Raw genomic sequence first — 24,661 nt, forward strand, 5'->3', positions numbered from 1 at the left:
CTTCTAAGTTGTCTTTTGCTCCCTGCATTTTTCACCTTCTAATGTACTACTTACTTTTATATTATACTTTACTTATTGTCTCTCTTCCCCCATTAGAACCTGTGCCCCACATGTCAACGATTTCTTTTTGTTTTGTTCACGACGATGGTCTTAGAGCCCAGAAAATGGCCTGGTACAGAGTCGGTGCTCAATAATTGTGAAACTGAACGAATTAGTGAATATGCTAGCCATAGATGAACATCTTCCTTCCTTGTCAAAGGCACGTTCTATGATCCCCGACACCTGGGACAATGACATTAGACTGTCAATACATACATGTTGAATAAGTGAGGGAATGGATGAGTAAATGAAGGAAAGAATGAGTCAGTGTGCCTGGCAATAGGAAATGTCTCTCTCTGTGGGGTCAGGAGAGTGTCTGTCTGATTTGTTGCTGCATGCTCTGCCCTCCTACCATGAAGGGTTGGCAGGCACACGATCTAAATATTTCTCAGAGTTGAACTGAATCACAACATCCCTTCAATCACACAAATGCCACTGTCCCCAAGAGTGGAGACCTTGAGGCTCAGGGTCCATGACGAGCCCAGCCCCTCAGCACGCTGGTCGCCGAGTGGGTGAGAGCCCCACTCCCACCCGAAGCCCCATACCTGGTGATGTAAATGTAGGCTCCTCCCAGCAGTAAGGAGATGAGGAGGGCCGGGATGAAGATAGCCAGTGCCACGTTTCCCCCTTCCAGAGACGTCTCGGCTGCCGCTTCTGCTACTAAACGCATAAGCCGGTGAAGGCCCCTGGCTCCCAGGGGAGTACCCGCCCTCCCAGCCCTGCACCCACTCCAAGACCTAATGTCACAGAGCCAGCCACTGGAGAACCATCTCCAGAAGGGAGAAGAGGCAGAGAGTAAAGGAAATGGTGCTGGTTCTTGGCAACAGAGCCCCAGACCTATTCTTGGATGGGGTGGTCATCAGTTGAAATCTGGTTAAAATCCAATTCCAGGGAAGACCTGGAAAAATCCCCAACGTGCTAACTGGAAAGGCAGATCTGCCTGACAGTCCATGGAGAAGACAGAGTTGTGTCTAGACGGGCAGGTCCCTCCCAGACCTGCTCAATCAGACCCTCCAGCAGAAGGCGCTGGGCAGCTGGGTCAGTGCTCGGTACCTGCACACCTCATGACACCCCAACTGCACACCCCACGACACCCTAACCATGAAGACAGTTTTCATCCTCAGAGGCCACGGCTGCACACTCTCAGGCAACCCTCTCGGCCTCACCTGGGGCCTCCCGCTACCTCCCAGTGGTTAGAGGAAATCACAAGAACTATGATGATTATTGTGGAGGTGGAGGCAGGGAAGGGGGCCTCCAGATGCCACATCCCTTCTGGACACACTCTGCCGTTCTCCACAGCCACGGCTAACAGAGCTCGGCGTTACGCAAATCTGCAATCCGTTACCCACCACTCCTTGGGTCTGAAAAATCAGTCTTAATACCCGTGATAAATGTGCGAGCCCAGAACATTACGATGGCATCACACCCGCTGAGCAACCCAGGCCTTTGAGGTGTTCTCATGGTCCATTGGCCGGTGCAAGACAGCGAAGGAAGGGCCTGCATAGAGCCTAACACCACAAATGCCCTTCTTCTTCTAGCGGAGTGATTGATACATGCTCCCCACAGCCTACACATGTATTTGAGCTCCGGCTCTGTCTGCTTGGATTAAAATGTCATCTGTTGCAGAAGAGAGCAACTAATGACATGTAATTTCCACTGCCCCAGATTCTGAGTGAACAATTTATTGTCAGAAAGATAAGTGGCTCCAAAAATAATTTAAAAAACTGTCCAATTGGTTAAAACTTTTTTTTAAACAAAATATGTTATTTTTTTCCTGACACGACAGCCCAGTGAGTGGTTTTGTACCAAACTGAACGAAGGTTATACAGAATGCAGAACATTCTACGTGTGGGATGCATTGAAAAGGGAAGATAAAACAAAATCCTGGATCACTTTTAGCATCTGTTCCACATTAATAAATCTCACTTGGTAATTTCTAACAAGAACAGAAAACAAGGGGGATCCAGGGACAGCTATTTTGGGGAAGAAAAAGATGGAGGGGAAAACAGACCACAGAGCATCCCCTGGAGAAGACCTTTCCCTCCCCAAACCAGGAGCTTGCTCAGCATGAAAAGTGAGGCATCTCTGGATTTAGCTCCCCCAAACAGCACCACATGGCCGAAAAGTTTTACAAGAGGGTATGTGTTTCTCAGGGACGTGAACTCCCAGATGTTTTTACCTCGTCATCATGAACAGAACGGGCGTCAAATCTCTTTTAGGTAATAGTTAGGACTATAAGTTGCAAATTCAATGATTTTTTTTTCTTTACAATGTCATTTGTTTTGAAATTATCCTCAGCAGTGTGAAGGCAGCATTTTTGCTTAATTTTCTGTTAAGCGCCTCGATAAGGATTTCCAAGGACCTTCCCTTGCTTTCTGCTATTAGCTTGGTTTATGGGATTTTTTTCTTCATGGGACTCACCTTCTAAAGCGTGTTCAAAGCTGTCTTGATTAACTGAAAGAGAAATTGGAGCATTGGTCAATGTCAAGTGAATTCACTCTGTTTGCATGAAGCACCCCCCCCCCCAAATTAGGTGCAAAAGTCCATTCCATGCTTTGCTGTAGTGCTGTGGTTTTGTTTATTTTTTTAAATCTTAGGCTACTGGAATTAGTGGAAATGCCTCATTCCCTTCCTAAGTTCCTAAGAGAAAATGAGACAGATATGAAAGGAAAAGGACAATAATTACTGAATACTCACCATATGTCAGATACTGGGCATCAAGAGCTTTATATATATTTGCTCACTTAACACTCACAACAATCTCATTAGGTAGATATTATTCTCATCCCCATTTAACAGATAAGCAAAGAGAGGTTCAGAGAAGTGAAGTGATTTCTCTGACACCACAGAGCTCCTAAGTGATGGAGGCAGGATTTAAACTTGCTTGGCTTTCTTGGGCCTTTGCTCTGAACTACATAGTCCTGGTCTCTTCAGTGTTTTTGTGTCAGACCAAGGCTGATGAATGGCGAGGGGCAAGACAAAATTCCAAATCCGAAATCCTGAGCCCAGCCAGAGGTGAAATTGTTTTCCTGCTTTGAAATATACATTTATGTGAACCTTTCTAATTTCACTTTTATTCCATATTGATTTGGAATATAGGATTTTTATTCCATATTTTCATTCCTTCATTGCCATAGACTGGAACTCTCTGGAGTTGCTTTATTCCCCTGGATTCCCTGTACAACTTCTCTGGAAGTTCAGGATGATGGGGGCTGGTGTCTTCACGCTTTGGCATCCAAGTCATCATGATAGCTGAGCACAAAAATATACCCACAGGGACGGGGTTCAGGGATGCAAAACCCCCAGAGTGAAGGGCTTCGATGGAAAGATTGCATGATAAGGTCGTGGGAGGAGCTGGCCCCCAAAGGCCCAGCAATAGCCATGTCCTACATAATACGGAGATTTCCTAGTAAGAGCTTTGGTCAAAGTGACTCTCTGACTTTCATCGTTATCATGTGATGATAACAAAACCAGCCGACAAAAAAGCTAACTAACTAACTAACTGACTGCAGACATCTCTGGAGCCAGGGCATTAGGAAAATGGAAAGATTAAGGCAAATGCTTCCTACCCGAGACATGAATGGGACCTTGATTGCGTGTCTGGGAGGGCATGAGCTTCCATGAAATCTTAGAAATGGAAGGAAATGTTGAACCTCTGAGTGTGATCAGTGGGCCCCGGGGGCACGTGCTAAGAGGCAGCTTCCTGGGCCCTTTCCTGGACCTGCCAGGGCAGCGTCCTTGGGAACCCAGGGCCCCTGAGTCCCAGGGGGTGGTCTCACACTGGTGCTCTGTCATTTCTCCAACTCCAGACCACAAACGATGGACCCCACATTTTTGGGGAAGAGGAAGTGATTTATTATTTCATTACAGAGTTGGCAGGGTGGGTCACAGGAGTGGAAGTGGAGAGGAAAGGGCAATGGTCTCCCAAGACAATGTCTTTCCTGCTAGACGGTCTCTCGTACCTGAGGGGCCAGGACTGCCTCACCCGGTGGGGTTTCAAAGGTAGGGAATTTATAATTAGCAGAAGTGGGTTCAAATCCTAGATTTGTCTTATACCAGTTGTGTGGTTTGGGGTAAGTCACTTAACCTCTGTGAGCTTCTCTGTCCACATTTGTGAAATGGGTATGAGGGCTCACCTATCTCAGAGTACGGTCATGAGGCTTCAATGGGGTGATGCAGGGAAAATCTTTTTTTATAGGTACAATTCACATAACATAAAATTAACCATTTTAATTCAGTGTCCAATTCAGGGGCATTCAGTACATTCACAGTGTTGTGCAAGCATCACCCCTATCAAGTTCTAGAACATTTTCATCATCTCAAAAGGAGATTCGGTATCAATTAAGCAGTTACTCTTCCGTCCCCACCAACCCCTGGGGATCTAATCTGAGTTCCATCTCTATGGATTTACCTATTCTGGACATTTCATTCGAATTGAATCATACAATACGTGACCTTTTGTGTCTGGCTTCTTTTCACTGAGCATAACCGTTTCAAGGTTCATCCATGTTATAGCATTCCTTTTTATGGCTGAACAATACTCCCTTATAGGAACATGCCACATTCTGCTTATCCATTCACCAGCTGATGGACATTTGGGTTGTTTCCATCTTTTGTGAATAATGCTGCTACGATCATTTGTACAAGTGTTGGTTTGAATACCTGTTTTCAATTACTTTGTGCCTATACCCAGGAGTAGAAATTCTGGCCGGGAAAGTATTTTTAAGCCTTAACGCTGAACTTCACGAACGATCATTTGGGGATCCGCTGAAGTTATGGGTTCCCAAGTAGAAATGTAAAACTGCATGTTTCGGTTCCCCCGGGGGAGAGAATTCAGAGCCTTCTGCCTCATTCTCAAAAGGGTACTAACACCATGAAATGTTAAATCCACTTGCCTAAAGCGTTGAACATACTTAGGATATGATTATGAATTTCACACCTCAAAGACACGGATAAATGGATCCAAATCTCACTAGGTGTGCCCTAACTTAATTTCAACGATGAGTGCTTTACTGATTCTAAAATACACTTCCCCCCGTTTTCACCATCTCTGAGATGGGGGGTGTCTTACAATCACTGGGGTATTACAATCGCTGCCACCAGGTGGCGCTCAAGATGCCTGTGCTTGTGCAATCATCAGCCCAGGACCATCAGTACCTGGAGGACAGGTGTGAGCATCTTGGGAGAACGCCCAGAGGCGACAGGGGAACACCCATCACCCTTGGGAACCAAGTGGTTGTGAGAAGGGGGTGCAGGAGGCGGGAAACGTTTCAGCCACGCTGTCCAAGCAGGAGTCAAAAGCAGGCTGCCTCTCCTTTATGATAAAAACCTAAGCTCTTTTAGTAAGTAAAAACTAAAATGCTAAGCAAGAAGAAGGCACCGTGTCATAGTTTAATTGGAAGCCATGTCCTTCCTCAGCAGTGCAGAAAATAACCGTGGTGTCTTAGATTTAGTGAAACACAGTAGCCTGGCTTTTTAGAGCAAGTTTAGAATCGCTGCAAGTCAGTCTTTACATCTCTGGGTCCCTCATTCCCCGGGACTCTGGGGGTGGGGAGGCGGTGGTTTCTTTACCTTTACAGACGGGCAGTGGCCCATTCCAGTGGGATGGCTGTCCCAGGATGCATCGAATGGTCACTTCCCCCATGAGCTCGAAGCCCTCATAGCACATGAAGGTGAGGGACTCTCCTGGCAGGTAGAGTCGTTTGTACAGGATTTGGTACCCATTTTCAGGTAACCCTGGGTTGTCACATGCCAGGGACTCCTCCGCTGAAATGCAAGCCAAAAGGAGCTCTGATGAGACGATGTAAATCTCTGGGGACTCCTACTCAGAGCCTGTGTGATCTGAGGCCAGTCTCTCCAGCATCATTTCTCTGCATCCCCACCTTGCACTGAACTGTTGCCCACTCCTCAAACTCCCCTTTCCCTCTCCCACCTCTGGGCATGGGTTACACATGGGCACAGCAGGATATACTGAGCTGTGGAATCTGGGTTAAAAATCTGGGCTCTGCTACTTACTAGCTGTGTGACCTCCAGCAAGGGCCACAACCTCTCTGAGCTTCAGTTTCCTCATCAGTAAAATGGCAATAATAGCAGTACCTATCTCACAGGGACTTGGAAGATTAACCAAGATAACGTGTGCAAATGCTTAGCACACCCTTGAAATATAAGTACTCAGTAAATAATAGACGGTGGTGTCGCTAAATTATGAAATATTCCTCCTGCTTCTCACCTTATACCTCACCTGCCCACACAGCTGGGATAAGTCTTGTTTTTCAATACTCAGTCCTCATAGCTCCTCCTTCAGGAAGACTTCCCTGGTGCCCCCTACCCCTAATTGAGTCACTAATCTCTCCGGCTCTTCCTCCACCACAGCATTGTATACACTGTACTGTATTTAATTATTTACTATCAGTCTCCCTCACTGGAGATGAGCCTGTTCAGGCATCTGGAAGCTCAGGGCCTGGTATACAGTAGGAACATCATAAATGACACCTGCTAGCTTAAGACTTATTGGAGAGTTGAACCTGACAGATTGACCCATTCCAGGGCCAGCGTGTGATCTAGTTCCTTTTCAGCACCTGGATGGACTGGAAAGCCAGCAAAAACTGCTGTGCACACAAGACTACACATCCTGAAACATTAAAAAGTCTTACTATTAAAAAATTTAAACTGGGTAAAATCTACATAATATAAAATTTACCATTTTAACCATTTTAAGTATACAGTTCAGTAGTGTCAAATACATTCCCATTGTTGTACAATCAACCTCCAGAACTCTTTATCTTCCCAAATGGAAACTCTGTCCCCATTAAACACTAACTTCCCATCTCCCCTCCCAACCAACCCTTGGCAACCACCATTCCACTTTCTGTCTCTATGACTTTGACTACTCTAGGGACCACATATAAGTGGAATCATCCAGTATTTGTCTTTTTGCGACTGGCTTATTACACTGAGCATAATATCCTCAAGGGTCATCCATGTTGTAGCTTGTGTTCTAATTTCCTTCCTTTTTAAGGCTGAATCATATTCCATTGTATGGCTGGACAAACATTTTGTTTATTCATCCATCCGTCAATGGACACTTGAATGGCTTCCCCTTTCGGCTATAGTGAATAAAGCTGCTATGAACATGGGTGTGCAAATACCTCTTTGAGACCCTGCCTTCAATTCTGTGGGTAGATACCCAGAAGTGGGATTTCTGGACCATACAGTAATCCTACATGTAACTTTCTGAGGAACCACCATCCCGTTTTCTACAGTGGCAGCACCATTTTACATTCCTACAAACAGAGAACAAGGGGTTTTCTATGCCAAATCCTAAAACATTTTGCTCCTTCTGGATCTTACTTTGCTGTACAAAGACCCAAGTCTTTACATATCACAGCTGTACCCGCCATACATGTTTCAGAGAAACAAGCTTCTGTCCACAGTTTCCAATAGTCACTTGATTAGTGAAACTCGGAAGAGATGACATGCTGCCTCTTTTACCTGAAGGATTCCTGTAATATCTGAGTGATTTTTACAATTTACTAGTGTAATCCCCCAGCTTGCCATCATCCTGACTCTGCAGGCCCTCGGTTTAGAACGTGGAGCAGGTGGGTCTTTTATTATTTCACACCTGGTGATTCCACTGCGCTTGGAGAAGAGGCAGGGTCTCCAGATTGGGCTATTAGGGCTTTGTCCATATGCTTCCTGCCTCCCTCTCAAATGGTTCCTCACTTTACATCGAACTAGTCACATTTTGCCAGATGGGTTACTCTGTTTCACCCCTTTGTGCTTTGCCTATGCTGTTCCCTCGTCTGACATGCCCTTCCCCTTCCTATCTAAAGGAGAGTGACATAAATACACTACCATGTGTAAAATAGCTAGCTAGTGGGAACCTGCTGTATAGCACAGGGAGCTCAGCTTGGTGCTCAGTGATAACCTAGAGGGGTGGGATGGGGAGGGGGGTGGGAGGGAGGTCCAAGCGGGAGGGGATATGCGTATACATGCAGCTGATTCGCTTCATTGTACAGCAGAAACTGGCACAACGTTATAAAGCAATTACACTCCAATAAAAAAAAAATAAAGGAGAGTGCAGCGGAAAAGCTAAGACAGCCCTTAATAATCTTCACCTGCTGGTATTAATGGCTCTTTGCAGCTCTTTGTAGCAGGACCTGTGACTCACTTCCAACCAATAAAGTATCAATATAGCAAAGGCAAAGGGCTGTCACTTCCATGAGGATGTTATATAAGACTGTAGTTCTGTCTTGCTAGCAGACTCTCCACTGTCTTTAGAGTAGGAGCTCCAAAGCTTGGAAGTGGATCCTTCCCCCGATTGAGCCTTCAGATGAGACTCCAGCCCCAGGTCTCTCTTATGAGAGATCCTGAACCAAAGGACCCAGTTAAGCTGTTCCCAGACTCCAGACCCATAGAAACTGTAAGATAATAAATATAGGTTGTTTAAAGCATCTTATTTTACAAGGCAGATCTCAAGAATTCCCCCAAGGAGCCAGATCTGTCCCCAGCAGCATGAATTCCCCTGTTCTTGGAACCCTGTTCTATAACCTTCACAGACCTCCAACACAGCTTCAGAATCTTTTATGGCACTGTTTGATCCTCACCTTGCCCACTCACTCCCAGGCTGGAAACTCATCTTACATTCATGCCAGGAATTCCAGTGCCTAGCACCTTGCCTGGATCACAGGAAGCATTCATTCTTTCATTGGGTCAATGAATGTTTATTGAACACCTATTATGTGCCAACACATAAGTAGCACTGAGGACACAGAGGTGAATAAAACAGATACAACCCCTCGCCCCATGGAAATTGTGGATGGCACATAGTATAACAGAAGTCCCAACTAGACCCTATTTCTCTGTGAATTTGACCTACATATGGGCTCTACTTAGCTTGTGCAAATCAGGGTATTTCATGTAATAATCTGAATTTCTGGCTTCTTTTGAAACATTGGAAGATAAGATAATACTGGGTTCACATAACTACCTGGCAATGATTGTGACCTGGAGCCCAAGCACTCAACTCACATGGCGTTGAGTAGAAGCTGTCCCCCTTAGATAAGAAATATGTTCGCCAGTTAGCCACAATCCTTACCACTCCCTATTGTACTACACATGGTACCCGCCTGACATTTAGGAAGGCATTTTAATGTATTACCTTTCCAAGGAACAAATGAATGAATGACTATGTTTTAGTGACAGTAATCACCACTAATGAGGAATTGGAGCTTTGATCTCTTTGAATGGGTGGGTCGATAGGGACCTGGCCTAGAAGGTTCCTAAGGTTCCTAGGGTTCCAACCTCTTGAGGTTGAAAGATTTTTTTCTTTGTAATTCAATAGCAGCCTTCATCAGGGGTGAAGAACTGTTTTCCTCCCATACCTGCAATCCAGGAAGCCAGCCTGTAGGAAGGGAATTGCTGGGTCGCTGGGCGGCTAGGGGTGCATCTTGCACGACAGTGCAGGTGCACCTTGGCAGGCGCTCGAGCTTTTATTCAGAAAACATTTAGCAAGTGTTTACTGCATGCCAGACAACGCACCCAGCAGTGGGGCCAGAAGGAGAATCAGACACCACTCCTGCCCTCCAGAGACTGTGGTCTCAGTGCTTTAAGCGGGCAAACAAATGTAAATGGACAATTAAACAAAAAGAGATGGCAGTTGCTGTCAGAGAGAGAAGCTCAAAAGAGTAAGGGGCATCTGGAGGAGACCCCCTAAGTCAGCGGGGGCAGGGCTGTTAGAGCAGCTGAGAGAGAGAGGCAGAGATATTGACTAGCATTCCCTTCAGTTCAGACTCCCAGAAATGAGGCACCAGGTGGTTCAGCCAATGCCTGACCAAAGCTAATCCCTCCACTAAACCAAGGTCATCTCTATGGTTGAAGTTCACCCACGGGCACTTGAGAACAGCCAATGTTACCATGTCTGGGCCCCCGGTCAAACCACAATGCCTCCCTTCAATCAATCACGGGAACCCTTAAAGACAGCATTGTATTATGCGTCCATGGAAGACACCTAGAAGGACTGGTAAGGTATCATTAACCTTGCGGAGTGTGCCTGGGGTATGAGCTGTAGGAAGGGAAAATTTTCCTTTTACATTTTATAGTCCTATATAGCATATTGATGTATCGTTTTAAAAACAGGTTGGGCACGCCTTACTTTTATAATATACACAGGCAATAACATCACGACCCAAACCCTGCACCCAAGTCCTAATGATTCCTCTGACAGTTTGCTCTTCAACCTGGTTGGGCTCTGTGGCGCTGGAGTTGGCTTTTACTCACTGCTGTATCTTCAGCAGTCTGGCACACAGTAGGTGCCCAATAAATGTTTCTTAAAAGACCTTACATCAATTCAACTGAAAGAAGATTACAGAATAGAAGTTCTTGGGCTCAAGTGCCTAATGGCCCGGGATTCAGATCCTAGTTATGCACCTGTGGGTAAGATATTTGTCCTCTGTGAGCCTCAACTTCCTCATCTGTGAAATGGGATAGCTCGTAGGGTTGCTATGATGATGAAGTGAGCTCATGCACGTGAGGGTGTGCAACATATAGTAGCACCCAGTAAACGCTGGTTATTTTTCTGGGTTTTACAATTTGGGTCATACTTTCAACCCAACTTTACTATTGTTTACTTAATCTTTTTTAAAATTTCTGTTAACTTATTTTTCCATTTAAACAGTGCTACATAATTTAGCCTCACCCCAAATAATAACATTCTTATAATCACAGGTTTCAAATGTCAGTTTTATTTTTAAAGATTTTCTTAACATTGAAAAGTTAATCTGGGCACTGTCTAAAGCCACATGGGTATCGCCAATGGAGTATATAATACTCCTTGGGAAATGCAGCCCCAAGCACTACACTTTACAGTTTATGAACTTCCAGAGTCTAGAATTCACTCTTTGGGTTTTAAAAAAAAAATTTCAGTCCAGCAGACATTTGCTCTGTCCCTATGTTCCAGGCTTGTGCTAGGAGCTGGTATAGAGTAGGGAACTAAAGAAGCATTTTCCGATTTTCCCAGGACTCAGTCTAGTGGGGGAGAGGAACAGTTATCAGGTAATTGCAACCCAGTGCTTGGTAGCAGCTGTGATGGGAGAAACACAGAGCAGAAACCTCACTGAGTCAGTCAGAGGTGGGAAGGTCAGGGAAGGTTTTCAGAGGAAACCTGGAAATCCAGTGCTCTACTGGGAGAGAGTGAAGACTCAGACCCCAGGTAAGTGCTGATCTGATTCCCTGGCTTTCCATCCTCCTGGGAGTCCAGCTTCCTAGTAAGTGATCCTTAAGAGAGGATAAATCCTTAAGACAAAAAAAAAAAAAAAAAGTGTATTACCTGCAGTGTAGCAGAGTGGCCAGCAGGTGGCAGTGGCAATGCAGAAGGATTTCCCTACAAACTTTCCCTGGAATTTTCTTTCATAAATGAACAGATTAATGAGTACAACAAATATTTCTTGAGCACCTTCTATGTGCCAGGCCCTGGACATACAGCAATGAGCAAGACAGACATGGCCCCTGCCTTCATGTAACTTAATGTTCATGTATTCCACAATATTTCCTGTACCAGACACTGTCCTGGCCCTGCGGAGATAGAAAGTGACACAGGACAAATTCTTAGATCTGGAGGTAAAGGAAGAGACTGACAGCAGGTCCAGGAAGATGAAGGGGAGGTGTCCTCAGCTGTTCTCACCTGGCTTCATAGTAGAATCACCCTAGGTTATTCAGTGAGCCGGCTCTGCCCCCTAAGGAATTTTAATCAGTCCCCCCAAATATTCTTATTAAAGCTCCCCAGGTGATTCTAAAGTCCAGCCAGCAAAGAAGACATACTGATTGCCAAGAGGCACATGAAAAGATGCTCCACGTCGCTAATTATTAGAGAAACGCAAATCAAAACTATAATGGGGTACCACCTCACAGCAGTCAGAATGGCCATCATCAAAAAGTCTACAAATGGGCTTCCCTGGTGGCACAGTGGTTGAGAGTCTACCTGCCAATGCAGGGGACACGGGTTCGTGCCCCAGTCCGGGAAGATCCCACATGCTGCGGAGCGGCTGGGCCCGTGAGCCATGGCCGCTGAGCCTGTGCGTCCAGAGCCTGTGCTCCGCAGCGGGGGAGGCCACGGCAGTGAGAGGCCCGAGTACCGCAAAAAATAATAATAATAAAAAAATAAGTCTACAAATAACAAATGCTGGAGAGAGTGTGGAGAAAAGGGAACCCTCCTACACTGTTGGTGGGAATGTAAATTAGTGCAGCCACTATGGAAAACAGTACGGAGGTTCCTTAAAAAACTAAGAATAGAGTTACCATATGATCCAGCAATCCCACTCCCTGAGCATACATTCACGGAGAAAATTCTAATTCAAAAAGATACATGCAGAACCATTTACAATAGCCAAGACATGGAAGCAACCTAAATGTCTATCAACAGATGAATGGATAAACATGTGGAATACATACACACACACACACACACACACACACACACACACACACACACACACACCATGGAATATTACTCAGCCATAAAAAAGAATGAGATAATGCTATTTGCAGCAACATGGATGGACCTAGAAATGACCATACAAAGTAAAGTCAGTCAGACAGAGAAAGAAAAATACCATATGATATCACTTATATGTGGAATCTAAAAAAATGGTACAAATGAACTGATTTACAAAACAGAAATAGACTCTTAAAGTCCAGCCAGAACTTTAGGGCTGAAGGGTTTAGGGCTCAGAACTGCAGCTCTGGTGCCTTGACATGGTTAAGAAATTAATAATTTAATCCACTGAGTTCCAAAATATTCAAATACCCATTCTGTACCAGATGATTTGCAAATATTATTTCTAATCCTCCCCTAAATCTTTAAAGATGGTAACAGTACCGACCAGAATAGCCAAAGTTTACTGAGAGCATCCTATGAGCCAGGCACTATTTGGAGTTTTTGTATCTATAAACTCAGTTAATTATTACAACAACCCCAAGGCGCAGACATTGTTATGACTCTCCCCATTTTATATCGGTGCAAATGAAGCACAGAACTGTTGGGTATCTCCCTGGGTAACCTGTCAAGCTAGTTAGTGGGAGAGATAGGATTCAAATCCAAGTGGTCCGAGTCCACTGTTAATCACCGCACCATACAGCCATTTTACAGATGATGAAACTGAGGCTCAGGGGAAGGTCTCTTGTGAAAGGTCCCACAAGAAGGAAGTGGCTGAATTATGATTTGAGTCTTTGCCTCCAAAGTCAATCCAATTCAATTTTGACCCAACCATCAGTAAGAGTCTGAAAAGAATTCCACATGGAATTCCACCTCTGGCAGAAACCAGCTGTCTTTGAAGGCATCTGTATTTATCTTCAGCTCCCAGAAGATGGCAGGAAAGTGATGAGGAAGTGACTTGAATTTGAAACTGGAGGCCGGGATCCACTGTGTTACCTTGCGTGAATCAATTCATGTCTCTGGACTTCACTTTTTCCTGCCTGCTACGTATACGGACTGGACCAAGACCCCACTCTTAAGCTGAGATGTGGCTGGTGGCTGGTCAATGACATTCCTACACCGAGGAGGTACCCACACTTTGAAATAAGATTGTTTTCTCAACTTAGATGCTGTTGACATTTTGGGCTGGGTAATTCTTTGTGGTGGGGCTGTCCTGTGCCCTGTAGGATGTTGGGCAGCATCCCTGGCCTCTGCCCACTAGATGCCAGTAGCACCCCTCTTCCCCTGTTGTGACAACCAAAGATGTCTCTAGAAATTGCTTTTGACAATTGTCCCCTGGGGAGCAGATTCACCCCTGGTTGAGAATCACGTGTCTGAGGTTTAAACAATTCGGACGGCAATCCGTGGGATTTCAACCTGTTCTCTCCCAGGAATTCAAGTGACTTGGACTGATGGTCTTATAGACATAATCACAAACCTACCCTCATTTTTATCTTCCTCCCATTTCCCCCCTCTCTTTAAGTATAGGAAAAAATGTACATTTTTAGAGCACATTTGTGCGAAACGCTCAAAATCAGGTTTCTTGGTTATTGCTATGAATCATTTGTAATATACTCTACAGTAGTGGAGCAGTGAAACTGAGTGGTAATTAGCAACCAATGTTAACTGAGCACTTATTATATACCAGACACACTGTTGTGAGCGTCTATATTGATGGTTGGCATGATCATTCTTTCCGATGAGGACACCGGCTTTGGCTTATTCAAAGTCACGCAGCTGGCAAGTGGCAGGGCTGAGATGCAAACCTGACCTGCTGGATTTGAAGTCCTGTGCACTTAACGGTTCTGCTATAATGAAGGGCCCTTCTCCCGCCCAAATTCCCTGGGCTATCGCGAATTGCTCTGAGCTATTGCTTCCTCAGAGACAGGAATTTTTAAATGAAGAAGGGTACCCAGCTAGAGCCTGGCATGCTGGCCGAGGTGAGGCCGCTGGGGATGACTCATCAATGGAAACTTTTACTGTGGCCATCGTCTGGCCATGTGGGGTCTATCCAGGTCAGGAAATCTCCACATCTCGTATCTGTAGTGTTCTGGGGGCAGGGCTGTGAAGGGCCAGGGCCTCCTGAGGAATCCGTACATGCCTCTCTGGAGAGCCACCCATAAAACCCTCGCTGTCTTTGACAGAGCCTCATTACTTTTCATGCTGTGGTTTATGCCTTCTGGATGGGACCCCCAGCAGCCATCTACCATGCCGCCACCAAAGAAGGGAAGCTGCAACAAAGCCACGAAACTCAATAAAGACTGAATTAGTACTGCTAACAAGGACGATGACAGTAATAGTAACAAATACTGTCATTTTTTGAGCCTGCTGGGCCCAAGGGATACAAGAACCAATTGGATACATTCCTAGCAAGCAAGGTATGTGTTTGAGTCTCTGAACATATAAACAGATCATTTCGATAAACTGCAGCAAGTGCTGTGTAGCTATAGGAGCCATGGGAGTGCAGATGAGAGAAACATGACCTAGCCTAGGCAGTCAGGGAGGCCCTTCTGGAGGAGGTGATACTGTGGATCCATTGTTATTTCTTTCATAGACTTGTTTCTCCTCCCCCATCTTCAATATACCCCATGATCCCTGTCAATGCAGACTGTGTCTGTTTACATATTGCTGCATTTTTGCCATATTTTCAGGACCTAACACCATTGTTCCCAAACTATACACCATGATGCCCCCGGGTGCCACCATGAACTCACAGGGGTGCTGTGAGATTTTTAAAAAATGTTGAGGAGACACAGTGACATCTTCCAGCCTCATGTGAACTCCTAGCTTGAGAAAGTTCAGTTTTAACATCAGATTGAGCTACATTCTTTTAATTTTTTGGCGCATATAGATTGTAGTTTATTTACTTTTTTTTACCATCTTTATTGGAGTATAACTGCTTCACAATGGAGCTGCATTCTTTTTGATGATGCCCCATCTTTGCAAAGCTAGGTTTTCTGTGGTTGCTGTGCTAAAAAGCAAGAACTGTGACAAAATCAGTGTGGAACAGGAGATGCAGGTGGCAGAGTCCAGTCTGATGCTAAGAGTTTGAGAAGTCTGGCAGAGCCCAGGAGGCACACACACTCCCGCAGAAGTAGTTGGATTATTACTGTAAATTGTAATTGTAAACAAGTGTTACTTAAGAACGAAATAAAAATTTTACAATCTTTTCTCTCAATTTATGTGCATTACTTTTTCAAGCAGCTCCTAAGTTGTCAGGATACAGCTGCTTATTAAGTGGTTTGGACCTAACTGCTTAATAAATAGAATTGTTAGGTATTCTGGCCTAGGAAATCTACAAAACAATCCTGACACTCCAAAGATACTGTGAGTTGAGAAAGTTTGGGAACCTCTGTCCTAGCATGCACCTGCAGATAAGAGGACTTGTTAAATGACCGAATTACATCCAACAAACCTGCGTGGTAGGAAGTAGTAATCCGTTTTCATAGATGGGGGCCCTAGGTCCAGAGAGGGCAAGCTACTGGTCCAAGGTCACACAGCAGAACTGGAGGTGGGTCTGACAGCAAATTTCAGACTCTTCCCTCTACCTATGCCTGACCTGTCTGTTCTTGAAGTGGCCTGGGGTAAACGGACCAGGAGTGCAAAGACATGGCTTTGAGTCCCAGCTGGACTGAACGATGGTGTTGGCAAGTGACTGTGAACAGAGGCTGCAGATGTCCAGAGCTTATACGATTTGCTTGTTGGTGGAAAGTCTTGGTCAACAGTAGAGCCCCAGAGCTTCACCCGGGAACCAGGGCTGCAGAGTACGAGGTAGGAAGAAGACACTTTGGGGGTTAGGCAGGCTTTAGCTGGAATCCTGGGTTTTTCCCTTCCCTGCTGTGTGACCTCAGGAAAGCTTCTAACCCTCTCTGGGCCTTCTCTGCCTGCTTTTAAGTGGAAACGCAAACCATTCATGCAGTTTTGTGAGGGTTAAACGTGTAAATGTTGGGGAAGGGCTGGGCACAGCCAAGGTGCTCATCAAATCAGTGCTGTTTCCTTGGTTCAGCAGAAGAAACATTTTAAAGCTGTTTTATTGGACTTCCCTGGTGGCACCGTGGTTAAGAATTTGCCTGCCAATGCAGGGGACACGGGTTCGAGCCCTGGTCCGGGAAGATCCCACATGCCGCGGAGCAACTAAGCCATGTGCCACAACTACTGAGCCTGCGCTCTAGAGCCCACTAGCCACAACTACTGAGACCGCGTGTCACAACTACTGAAGCCCACTTGGCTAGAGCCCGTGCTCCGCAACAAGAGAAGCCACTGCAATGAGAAGCCCACGCACCGCAACGAAGAGTAGCCCCTGCTCGCCACAACTAGAGAAAGCCCGCATGCAGCAACAAAGACCCAACGCAGCCAAAACTAAATAAATAAATAAATTAAAAATAAATAAATAAATAAAGCTGTTTTATGTCCAATAACCTTGTTAAAAATACTCTCAGGGGTTCCCTTCTGGTGCACTGGTTCAGCGTCTGCCTGCCGATGCAGGGCACACGGGTTCGTGCCCCGGTCCGGGAAGATCCCACATGCCGCGGAGCGGCTGGGCCCGTGAGCCATGGCCGCTGAGCCTGCGCGTCCGGAGCCTGTGCTCCGCAACAGGAGAGGCCACAACAGTGAGAGGCCCGTGTACCACAAAAAAAAACAAAAACAAACAAACAAACAAAAAATACTCTCGGAACCCAGATACAACCACCCCCTCAATCTGGGCACCTTGCTGCTAGAATCTGACTGTCCTCCTGCCTCGTGTGTCATCTCCCATCGGCCTCACCTGCCTGGATCAATGCTGGAACCCCATGCTGGGTTCTCCTGGCATGTGGGAGGAGGATGGCGTGTCTCCTGACACCCAGCTTGACTCATGAACTCATTAGCATGGGTGTCAGGGACACCTTCTCACCAGAGCTCTGCAGATCTTGGGGAAAGGCGGCGGCCCCGGAGGGACCGGGGCTGCTTCTTGGAAACCCAGCAGGTGCTGCAGCCCAGAGGGTCTTTGGAGGCTGTGCCTCATTAGTGAGGTGCCTTTTCTTTCTTTTAAAAAAATATTTCCACCTTTCAGTATTTTAAAGGGGAAATGGGAGTTGTATTTGCTTCCTGGGCCGCTGTAACAAAGTGCCACCACAAACAGGGGTCGCAGGACAACAGTCATTCCTTGTCTCATAGCTCTGGAGGCTAGAAGCCTGAATTCAAGGAGGCAGCAGGGCCCTGCTCCCTCTGAAACCTCCGGAAGGAGGAGGCTTCCCTGCCTCTCCCTAGCTTCTGGTGGTCTCTGGCAATTCTTGGCATCCTTGACTTGCAGGTACAACACTCCCGTCACTGCCTCTGTCATCACACGATGCTCTCCCTATGTCTGTGTCTCCATGTGAGTCCAAATTTCCCTCTTCTTGTAAGGACACCAGTCACTGGATTAACGCACACCGTAATCTGGTATGACCTCATCTTAACTTGATTATATCTGCAAAGACCCTATTTCCCCAAACCTCATGGTTACAGGCACTGGGGGTTAGGACTTCGACATTGTTTTTTGGGGGGACACAAGCCCCAAACAGGAACCAACCAGTCAGTGTCAGAATTTGGCCCAAAGGTCTGGGGACTGGGAAGGGATGTGGTGGTGGCTAAGGGGTTAGGACCATAGACTAAAATTCCACTGGGACAGCCCTGTGTGAGTTTGCACCCTGCCACCCATGGTGAAATGATGGTGGCGCCAGGCTGGTGGAAGGGATGCTGGCCTTGGAGATCAGAGCCCTAAATCTGAATCCTACCTCTGCCCACAAAGAAGTTTTGTGACCTAAGTCATACTTCCCTTTGAGAATCAATTTCTTTTACATACCCCCCTCCACACACGCATTTATATATGTGTGTGTGCACATATATACATTCACACAAAAATATATATATATATAATCTAGTTAGCAATGTATTTTACACATGATAACTACTGTTATCTGTATTTTCCTCTGAGCTTTAGTTTCCTTAATGTATACGTGCATGTGTATACACACATACTGTACACATATATACATATATGTTCACAAATACATATAACATGCTTAGCAAAATGTCTTACACAGTCGATAGATAACAACTATTTTTATTATCTGTAAAATGAGGGCAGCTGTGTTTTATCTCAAGGTTATCCTCAATTGCATTTTATCTCCCAGATTCCCTTCAGCTCTGAAGTTCTAGGACTCAGACTAAATTCTAGGACTAGGGCAGATGGGAACACAGGGTTGTGTGGTCCAAGATTCCCTGTTACTTGTGCAAACAGAATAATTAAGTCTCTCCTTTTCTGTGCAGAGCTTTTTTTTTTTTTTTTTTGCAGTACGCGGGCCTCTCACTGTTGTGGCCTCTCCCGTTTTGGAGCACAGGCTCCGGACGCGCAGGCTCAGCGGCCATGGCTCACGGGCCCAGCCGCTCCGCGGCATGTGGGATCCTCCCGGACCGGGGCACGAACCCATGTCCCCTGCATCGGCAGGCATACTCTCAACCACTGCGCCACCAGGGAAGCCCTGTGCAGAGCTTTTCATTGTGATGAATTCCCACTTGTCTATATTTGCTTTTGTTGCCTGTGCCTTTGGTGTCATATCCGTGAAATCATTGCCAAGACCAATGTCAGGGAGCTTTTCCCCTATGTTTTCTTCTAGAATTTTTACGTTTCAGGTCTTACATTTAAGTCTTTAACCATTTTGAGTTGATTTTTGTGTATGGTGTCAGATAAGGGTTCAATTTCAAAGAAAACACTCAGAAAAATCTTCAGTGTACTGAATGAGAGAACGTATTTGCAAACCATGTATCTGTTAAGGGGTTAATTTCCAAAATACGTCAGGAATTCCTACAACTCAATAGCCGACAAACAAATAACCCAATTAAAAAATGGGCAAAGGGGGCTTCCCTGGTGGCGCAGTGGTTGAGGGTCCGCCTGCCGATGCAGGGGACACGGGTTCGTGCCCCGGTCCGGGAAGATCCCACATGCCGCGGAGCGGCTGGGCCTGTGAGCCATGGCCGCTGAGCCTGCGCGTCCGGAGCCTGTGCTCCAAAACGGGAGAGGCCACAACAGTGAGAGTCCCGCGTACTGAAAAAAAAAAAAAAAAAAAAAAAGGCAAAGAACTTGAATAGACATTTCTCCAAAGAAGATATACAAATGGCCAACATGTACACGAAAGATGCTCAACGTCATGGTCATCAGGGAAATGCTAATCAAAACTACAATAAGATATCACCTCACACATGGTAGGATGGCTATTATCAAAGAAACAAAAGACAGCAAGAGTTAGTGAGGGCATGAAGAAGAGGGAACCCTTGGTGGGAATGCAAAATGGTGCAGCCGCTATGGAAAACAGTGTGAAGGTTCCTCAAACAATTAAAGATAGAACAAGCATTATGATCCAGCAATCCCTCTTCTGGGTATTTACCCAAAATAAGTGAAATCAGGATCTTAAAGAGATTTTAGCACCGCTGTGTTCATTGCAGCACTATTTCCACTAGCCAAGATGTGGAAACAAACATCACTGATGGACGAATGGATACAGTAAACGTGGTATATACATACAATGGAATATCATTCAGCTTTGAAAAAGAAGGAAATTCTGCCATATGTGACAACATGGATGGACCTTGAGGACATTATGCTGAGTGAAATAAGCCCATCACAAAAGGACAAATACTGTCTGGTTCTACTTATAGGATACATCTTAAATAGTCAAATTCAGGGACTTCCCTGGTGGTCCAGTGGGTAAGACGCCACACTCCCAATGCAGGGGCCTGGGTTCGATCCCTGGTCAGGGAACTAGATCCCACATGCATGACGCAACTAAGAGTCCACACGCCTCAACTAAGAATCCACATGCCGCAATTAAGAAGTCCGCAGGCCGCAACTAAGAGTCTGAATGCCACAACTAAGAGTTCGCGTGCCACAACTAAGAAGTCTGTATGCCGCAACTAAGAGCCCACATGAAACAACTAAGAGCCCGCATGCTGCAACGAAGATCGTGTGTGCCACAACTAAGACCCAGCGCAGCCTAAATAAATAAATGTTTTTTAAAAAATGGAAATTTATTTTTAAAAATAGTCAAATTCTTACCATATGATCCAGCAATGCCACTCCTGGGCATATATCTGGACAAAACTATAATCCAAAAAAGATATATACGCCCTTATGTTCATAGTAGCACTATTCACAACAACCAAGACATGGAAACAACCTAAACGTCCATCGACAGAAAAATGGATAAAGAAGATGTGGTACATATATACAATGGAATATTACTCAGCCATAAAACAGAATAAAATAATGCCATTTGGAGCAACGTAGATGCAACTAGAGATTATCATGCAAAGTGAAGTAAGTCAGAAAGAGACAGACAAATACCATATGATATCATGTATACGTGGAATCTAAAATATGGCACAAATGAACCTATCTGGGAAACAGAAACAGACTCATGGACATAGAGAACAGACTGGTGGTTGTCAAGGGGGTTGGGGGAGGGATGGGGTGGGAGGCTGGGGTCAGTAGATGTAGACTTTTATATATGGAGTGGATAAGCAGCAAGGTCCTACTGGATGGCACAGAGAACCATGTTCAATAGCCTATGAAAAACCATAACGGAAAAGAGTATAAAAAAAAAGACTGTATATATATGTATAAATGAATCACTTTGCTGTAGAGCAGTAATTAACTCAACATTGGAAATCAACTATGCTTCAATAAAAAAATCTTATAAAAAAAGGTCAAATTCATAGAACCAGAGAGTGAAATGGTGGCTGCCTGGGGCTGGAGGAAGGGGAAATGGGGAAATTGCTTATCAACAGGCATAAAGTTCCCATTATGCAAGGTAAGTAACTTCTAAAGATCTGCTGTACAACACCGTGCCTTTGAGTTAATGATATTCTATTATACACTTAAAGATTTGCTAAAAGGGTCCATTTCATGTTGTGTTCTTACCACACCTTCCCCCTTTTTGAGAAGAGAAAATGGGAACCCGGAAACATAAATCTTCCTCTAATAAAGGAATCAGATGTCAATTAAGGAGAATCTATGAAGTAGATGATGTGCACTTAAATTTTTCATTTATTTGGGTCTGTGTGATAAAGCCCTTTTGTGGGCTGAGAAGGCTGAATTCATGGACTACCACAGGGGACCCTGGCCTTGGCCGCCTCATGAATAGAAAGAGAGGAAGGTCTCCCCAGAGTTTGAATTTGACCATGCTCTGTTCTTCACCAGGAGCAACGAACATCTCTGTTATTAATTAATTATGTGAATGTGAATTAATGCATGTGACTGCTCAGAACGGTGCCTGGCATACAATAAGTGCTCAATAAGTACAGGCATACCTTGTTTTATTGCACGTTGCTTTACTGCGCTACACAATTACTGTGGGGTTTTTTTTTTTACAAATTGAAGGTTTGTGGTAACCCTGCACGGTCAGATGAGGGTTAGCGTTTTTTTTTTTTGCAATAAAGTCTTTTAAAATTAAGGTACATACTTTTTTTTTTTTAGACGTAATGCTATAGCACACTTAATAGATTACAGTGTAGGCTAAACGTAACTTTTATATACACTGGGAAACCCCAAATTTTGCTTTATTGCAATATTTTCTTTTATTGTGTTGGTCTGGAACTGAACCCACAGTATCTCTGAGGTCTGCCTGTATCTGTTTATCCAATGGAAAAGGACAAGGATTTTCTTGCTTTCCAATTGTCTTCCAAACAGTGGATGCTTTTGTCCATCTAAATGGCAGGGCTGCTTGTTTGTGGCCATGAAAAAACCCCACAAAGCCTGTTTTGATACTTGTGAGAAGTGACAAAACACAGCTACTTCAGGAGAGAGCCACGTCCTTAAGTTGCACTGTTCATCACATAAGATGTAGTTTACAATAAACATAAACATACAGTAAACATCTATTCTTTTGTTGTTGTTTAAAGTCTGATTCCCCAGCACTATCAAGACCTCAGTGCAGCTCTGGGAGCTGGGGCTGTCTGTGCCCTTAATGGATCTCTTCAAAACACACTCATAAAATAGCAGTGCAGCTGACACCTCTAAACCCCAGGTATTGTGTGAGGCAGTTCCTTCTGCAGAGCCTCAAGCTTTTCGTAAGCAATAGGTCCAATCCCTGTCAGCACACCAGAAACCTTGGGCAGCTTGAAACTCACGCTACACCTGAGACCAATTGCATCCGAATCTCCAGGGCGTTTTAAAACATCCTAGATGATTCCCACGTACCATCGAGGCTGAGACCCCGCCCCCACCCAAGATCCCTGCTCTCCACCTCCTCTGCCTGGTGAGAATATGCAGTTACTCTTCCTTTCTCAGAGTGACTTTGGAAGACTTTTTTTGAGTTTTTATGGTAGAGGACCCCCCAAAGTGTTTTTTTAACCAAACATTTGCTTTGATGGCCCCACAGAGGAGGTCAAAGAGAGTCTGAATCACTCTATTTACTGCCCTGCGGACAGCTCCATTTTAATCACTTAGAGTCACGCAGGCCTGGGTTTGCCTCTGGCCTCCTTCTTAACTAATTAGCTGCGTGACCTGGGGCAATGATTTCACCTCTTTGAACCTTAGTATCCTCTTCGGAAGATGGCGACAGTACTGCCATGCTCACGAAGCTACCCAAGGACGAAGAGAGGGAAATCTGGTAAAGGACTCAGCGCAGTACCTGATAAACTTACCGTAAGTGTTAGAGTAGCCACGCCCCCAATCCCTGGTAGCTACTGTTGGGGGACAGTGGTAATAAACGCTCCCAAAGTGGGTACCGCCTCCTAGCAGCCCAGCCCTCCACCGGGAATAAGAAGAAGCCAACCCCCAGATGCATCCCGGAGGCTCAAGCCAATAACGAGGACTCACAAACACAGTGGGGCAGGCGAGAGGTCCAGATGGGCGTGCCGGTTTCACGGCTGTAGCAGGTCAGGAGGGAGCTCCCTTCCAGCACGAAGCCCGTGTTGCAGGTGTACTGGATGGTGGTGCCCACCAGCAGCACGGGGTCCGAAATCAAGCGGGTCGAGTGGTCTACTTCCCCGGGATCGGTGCAGTACATAACTACACGAGATGAAACCAAACCAGGTGGGTGTTAGGGCCTGATGACCACTGGTTTGCTGAGAACTACAGAATGATCTAGAACATTTCCTCACTTAGTTCTTTCCCTGTTTGAAAGACACTGCATGTGGCTGGAGAACGGGCCAGGACAAAAGAGACTTGAATTTAATTTCACTTTAGGAATTTGCCCAAAGAAATGTTTGCATCAGGGCCCAAAGACCCCTATACAAGGCTGCACATCGCACATAATAACATTGTATTTGTAATGGTTAAAAAGCAATCCTTTAACAGAAGAGGAGTTAAATATGCGGCAACCATTCCATGAAATCCTGACCGACCACTAATGAGAACAAAGAGCTCTTTCTTACTGCTTTCTTTGTAGTCCTTAACTATAGGAAAACAAGCGTCCATTACATTCTTTCATTCGTTCACTCATTCATTTATTTGGTCTCACCGTGTCACTTGTGGGATCTTAGTTCCCCGACCAGGGATCGAATCCCGGGCCCAGGGCAGTGAAAGCGCGGAGTACTAACCACCGGACGGCCAGGGAAGTCCTAGGTGTCCATTACTTTTAAGTTAAAAAGTCAATATAGATAAAAGGAAAATAATAAACCAATTAAAAAGGAATGAAGTACGGAAAAGAGAGAAACTGGGTTTTAAATTGACAACTGTCATGTAAATTTTACACTGTGACTCATGCTACACTATTGTTAATATTTATGCAGAAAGGAAATATCTTAAGACTAAATAAAACCTATTTCTCATTGTGCTGCAAAAATAAAAATAAAAAGGAATGAAGTAGATCACATGTGTGATATGAAAAGATGCCTATTTCTGAGTTGAAGAAAAAAGCTGTTGCAAGGCAGTTTCTAGAAATTGATGCCTATTATGGTAAAGGATCTGCAGCTATTTCTATATGTGTAGCCATATATAGCTCAACGTACACAATACACACACACACATATTTACGTACGTGTGTAACAGACACATACAAACATGCAATTGGAATAAAACAGAATAAACTTTTGAGAGCAGATCATAAGGGATTTTCACTTTCTACCTCATTATTT

General features: G+C 45.0%; 1 protein-coding gene across 1 annotated transcript in view; it reads right to left on the reverse strand.

Annotated features, from left to right (window-relative positions):
• The window catches only part of SEZ6L (seizure related 6 homolog like), a 77,692-nt gene that overhangs the window by 3,433 nt on the left and 49,598 nt on the right, over positions 1-24,661 (reverse strand). The window contains exons 12-15 of the mRNA XM_032654066.1: positions 23,403-23,594; positions 5,671-5,865; positions 2,521-2,553; positions 645-759 (exon numbers count right to left, since the gene is read on the reverse strand). Of these exons, the coding sequence (XP_032509957.1) occupies positions 645-759; positions 2,521-2,553; positions 5,671-5,865; positions 23,403-23,594 (535 nt within the window). The remainder of the gene's footprint in view (positions 1-644; positions 760-2,520; positions 2,554-5,670; positions 5,866-23,402; positions 23,595-24,661) is intronic.

Source organism: Phocoena sinus, chromosome 14, assembly GCF_008692025.1.
Source record: "Phocoena sinus isolate mPhoSin1 chromosome 14, mPhoSin1.pri, whole genome shotgun sequence".
NCBI lineage: Eukaryota > Metazoa > Chordata > Mammalia > Artiodactyla > Phocoenidae > Phocoena > Phocoena sinus.